The sequence below is a fragment of the Lichenostomus cassidix genome, chromosome 13, assembly GCF_008360975.1.
Source record: "Lichenostomus cassidix isolate B80296 chromosome 13, HeHo_3.0, whole genome shotgun sequence".
NCBI classification, from domain to species: domain Eukaryota; kingdom Metazoa; phylum Chordata; class Aves; order Passeriformes; family Meliphagidae; genus Lichenostomus; species Lichenostomus cassidix.
Window position 1 is genome coordinate 9,424,714 of NC_139494.1, and position 5,154 is coordinate 9,429,867.

A 5,154-nucleotide genomic window follows, 5' to 3' on the forward strand; every position below is an offset into this window, starting at 1 on the left:
CAAGAATTTTCGGCCTCAGCTAATTTAAATCAACAGTGCAATGCCTGCAGCAGCATCAGCAGCCCGACACACCCCGGCGGGCAGCGGCTCCGCTCTCGCCGTGCGGGCTCGGAATCACAGGATGGTCTGGGCTGGAAGGGACCTGAAAGAACATCTTGTTCCATTTCCCTGCCATGAACAGGGACACCTTCCACTATCCCAGGTTGCTCCAAGCCCTGTCCAGCCTGGCCTTGGACACTTCCAGGGATGGAATGGATGCATCTGCAGCTTCTCTGGGCAGCCTATGCCATGGCTTCACCACCCTCACAGTAAATTTTAATAAATAATTTTTTTCGTAATATCCAATCTAAACCGTTCTCCCTCGTCCGGTCACTACATGCGCTTGTGAATAGTCTTGTCCCATCCTTCCTGTAAATTCCCTTCAGGTGCTGGCAGGCCGCAGTTAGGTCACCCGAAGCCTTCACCAGGCTGAGCAATCCCTCCTCAGGGTCCAGCGGGGCCGCAAGAAACCTCGGCCAAACCCACCCGCTCTGTATCTAGCGCGGGCAGGGCTGAGCCCCACTCCGCGCAGCTCTCCATCCACACCACCCCGAGGGCTTCCCACGGAAACACGCACGGCGGCGGAACGGGAAGTGTCCCGGGGATCCGGCGGAAGCGGTCGTTGTCCGGGGAGACGCGGCGGCGGCTGCCGGGCCGGGCTGTGGGTGAGATGTGGCGGCTGCTGCTGGCGCTGGCCTGGCTCGGCGCGGCTCGTCCCGCAGGTGCGGCCGGGGGGCTCTGGGTGCGCGGCCGCGGGGCGGGCGGGGCGCGGGGCTGACAGCTCGCTCTGTCCCCTTCTCTCCCCTCAGGGGCGGCGGCCGAGTGGGGCGCGGGCGGCGCCGAGCCGGTGCGGTACCGCACGGCCGAGATGGCGGACGCGATGCTGGGCAGCGGGGCCCCGGCCGAGCAGCCCGTGCTGCTGTCGGCGGTGCCGGCCGAGGCGAGCGGCGGCCCGGCGGGGACCTGCGAGGGCGATGCGTGTCCCGCGGCCGCCCAGGCCCGGGAGCAGCCCGTGCTGGAGGCCGTGCTGCCCGCGCCCGCCGAGGAGCAGAACGGCACCGACAGCGCCAAGGCCCCCAAGGTGAGCTGCGAGGAGAGGAACACGACGGGCATCGACCGCTTCACGCTGCAGATCCTGAACGTGTCGCAGGTACGCGGGTGGCTCGCTCAGCGCCCGCTGTTGGTGCGAGCGCGGGAGGGTGGCGGAAAATGCTCCCTCGGCCTGTTGCTTTCAGTGCTTGATGTAGTGAATTTCCTTGTGTAACATCAGTTCTTCTGAAGAAGAGACTTTTTGGGTCGTTTGGAGTAGGGAAAAATGGAGTTGCGGTTCGGTTGATGTGGCTGTGTGTTATCTGTGTGCATGCAGGGTGCTGCCAGCTTTCCTGCTCTGTGCAGTGGTGCTTCCCTTGGAAATTGTTAATTGCCATTAACGATTAGCACCAGCTCAGTTCTTGTAAAGGTTATGTGTATGTATACAGCGAAAAAACACCATCTCCACGATGGTGTGGTGAAAACACTTTATTGCAAATATGCAGGGTTCTTAAACTGTTTGTTCTGAGTTTATGTACTTGTGAGGCACAACAGGTGTGCTTAACCGACCACCATAGACCATGATAGATATTAGCATCAGATGTAACCAATCACGAGTCCCACGGTGTGAGCACTTATTGCTTGTAATAATTGGTTTATAATTATGTAACTTGTTTTTCACCTCTAGTTTAGCTGAGTCATTCCCAGAATGCTTTTCTAGTTAGCCAAAGTAACAGAAATGAGCAAGGGTTTTACAAGGCCCTCACTTTGCAAGGCCTTTCTGCTCCGCAACGTATGTATATTTTTAAGTAATAAACTTGTAAAACAACCTTTAAGAAAGGTTATTTACAATTCTCCACCTGTTTTAAAAGGTGCAGCTGCTTGATCAGTACTGCCAAGTATCTAATCAATTGCTGAATGCTGCATCCCTACAGAGAATTTAGCTTTGTTAAATATGTAATTGTCCATGTTTGTTCTTGTGCTCTCCAAGGACCTGATGGAGTTCCTGAACCCAAACAGCAGTGACTGTACATTGGTCCTGTTCTATACACCGTGGTGCCGCTTTTCTGCCAGTCTGGCACCTCATTTTAACTCTTTGCCCCGAGCATTTCCAACTCTTCGCTTCCTGGCACTGGATGCATCCCAGCACAGCAGGTAACTCACACTCCCTATGCTCTAGATGCAGTTTATTTCTTTTACCTTTGAGTTTTAAAAACAGGAGTGACTTTTTTTTCCCCCACAGAATGTGGGAATTTAATTTAATGAAACAAACGCTTTCTGTGTCTTGGTTGTCTTTATTTCTTCCTCCAGAAGATTTTATTTCCTTCATGCTTTGTATTTGCTTTATGTTCCCCAGTCTATCAACTAGATTTGGAACTGTGGCTGTACCAAATATCCTCCTTTTCCAAGGTGCTAAACCTATGGCTAGATTTAATCATACAGACAGAACGCTGGAAACCCTGAAAGACTTCATCTTTAACCAAACAGGTGTGTAAATCAGCCTTGGTCTGTCAGTGGGAAGAACAGGCGGGCTTTAGCTCCAAACTGGGCTTTCTTGTCCCTGTGTGTGTTCTTTAAAATAAATGTCATAAAGACCCTGCGGAGGTTCATGCAATCAGTTGTTTCCATGAGCTGGATTTCAGCCTGTGCTGAAAGCAGAAACTCAGCTCCTTGGGCTGCTGTCACAGAGCAGGGGGAACAGTTGAGTCTAGCTAGAGAGGTTGCCAGAAGGACGGAGCACATCTTCCTGCCCAAAGATTTAATTGAGACTGAAATAAATTTAACTCTCTTTGCCAGCCAGCTAGCTCTCTTCTAATCCACACTGAACTGTTGCGAGTATCTACATTTCCAGAAATGCACAAAAATTAGATTCCTGAAAAAAACACTCTAAATGAAATTTCCATGTGCTGAAAAACCCCCACAAGGCTGTGTTGTGGGAGGACAGAACAAGCTTTTTCCTGTTGTGAAAATACACATAAAAATCAATATATTTTAATATAAGTAAATCATATGCTGGGTGTATGTTAATGTACAAGGACCATCTCACCAAAATTTTAAGTCTGCCTGCACATGAGCCTTAGTCTGAGGTGAGAACCAAGCTCCAGATAGAACCAGCTTCTCTGTATTTAGCGATTATGATGTTGATCAAGTGCTCTGTTTTTTAGGGATAGAAGCTAAAAGCGATGTGGCTGTGACAGAGGAAGACTGGGAAGGTCCCCTGCCAAGCGTTCTGACAAAGGGCATAGACTGGCTGCTCCTGTTCTCCGTGCTCTTCCTGGCCAGCTTTGTCATGTACGCCACCGTTCGCACCGAGAGCATCCGGTGGCTCATCCCGGGACAAGAGCACGAGCATCAGGAATAATCTCAGATGCTGAAACAGGGACAGAATTTTCCACTTATTGGTAAAGTGGGAATTTCTATGGACTAGAAGTACCTAAGAATGAACCGCTGAATTTTTTGGTTATAATTTATAATAATGACTAAAAATTGGCTTTATTTATCAACTGCTGAATTTGTAACAAGCACATTTGTGGCAATTACAGTGGTAAGTGAACAAATACGAAAATACATGAACTAAAGTATTTATTAAGCTGCTCTGACTTCTTTTTAATGGACTTTAATGTAATTAGTGGTACAGTTCTAATTTGTTCTTCTGAAGAGCTCCCTGAGCTTTGTAGATCAGGGAGGATTTTTACAGCATGTTGGTCTGTGAGTGGCACTGCAAGGAAAACACTGGTGAAGGGAGGTGGTGGTGCATTAGTTTGACTGTCCGTAAAATGAACTATGAAGATGTTTTAAATGATTTTTCACTCCCATGGAGGTGACTGTTCCCACTTCTGGCACTGGTTCAGTGCTGGTTTTCTCATTCACTTTTCTCTGAGTTTTGATTTAGTGGCAGTTCTTGATGACATGTAGAGTCACTTCCCAAGCTCACCCCACTATTTCTGTGTGTGAATACAACTTATTTACCACATTCCTGTTGGATGAAATTGTATTAATTGTCCTTCTAAAAAAATAAATCAGGTTTTTGGTGTAACCTTCTAAGTTGCTTTCTTTCAGAAGTAAAAACATGCACTTTCTGAACTACAGCTCACCTGCCTAAATTAGCAAAACCAGTCTTCATGTTTATTTAAATTTCTACTACCGTGTTTGCTCACTCCACACTCTCCATTTGAGCCTACATAAAGAATTTTTTGGGTTTTTTTAGCTATGATTAGTATGGAAGGCTTTGGGTAAAGTACAGACTGGTATGTTGTGTGGGGTTTGGATTATTTCATTGCATAGCATTTATCATGGTGGAGGCTTGCCAGAGTACACTGATAGGGAGCTTTAGACAGCAAATTAAGCTAAGACAAAACCAAGACAGTCTTCAGACACTGCTTGACAGAGAGCTCATATCTCTCCAACATAATTCTTCCGGTACTTCTTTGCTGGCTCTCTCTTTTCCTCTGGAAAGCAGAGGTCCTGTACATCTGTGTCTGAAAAGGAAACTGCACTGGTAAAACTGGTGTAACTGAAGATAAAGCCAGGATGGATGTTATTAATAAAGATTGCGAACAATAAATTGGAGCATTCTTGCCTCTGCTATCTGGTTCGTTTGAGAGGCCCAGGGCTGAATTGTCCCTGGTGCTCATCTCCACACCGCTAAAAACACCAGGATGTGACAACCAGCATGGGGCTGTTCCAGTGCGGTCCCGTGGGTTGGAAATGAAACCTGCTTGCTCACAGCGTGGAAGAATCCACCCACGGCCACAGCCAGGAGCTCTGCTCGGCCGTTCTCCTCCCAGGCAGGTGTCACAGGTCATGGAACCATCACGGTTGGAAGCGATCTTTTAGACCGTCCAGTCCTACCCTCCGCCCAGCACCGCCACTGTGACCCCTGAGCCACAGCACCCAGCGCCAGCTCCGGGCGCCTCTTGAACACCTCCAGGAGTGGTGACTGCACCACCTGCCTGGGCAGCCTGGGCCAATGCCTGACCGCCCTGACTGTGAAAACATTTCCTGCTATCTGATCCGAATGCTCCAGTCTCAGCTTTAGGCCCGTTCTGGTCGTCTCACTGCAGGCACGGCACCAGAGATCGGTTC

General features: G+C 49.1%; 1 protein-coding gene across 1 annotated transcript; it reads left to right on the forward strand.

Moving 5' to 3' along the window:
- The first annotated feature begins 610 nt into the window (after window positions 1-610).
- On the forward strand, window positions 611-4,105 carry TXNDC15 (thioredoxin domain containing 15). The gene is made up of 5 exons (XM_085073557.1): window positions 611-761; window positions 849-1,189; window positions 2,060-2,223; window positions 2,426-2,556; window positions 3,234-4,105. The coding sequence occupies exons 1-5, from the start codon at window positions 710-712 to the stop codon at window positions 3,428-3,430; spliced, it is 885 nt and encodes a 294-aa protein (XP_084929683.1). The 5' UTR covers window positions 611-709; the 3' UTR covers window positions 3,431-4,105.
- Window positions 4,106-5,154: the final 1,049 nt, after the last annotated feature.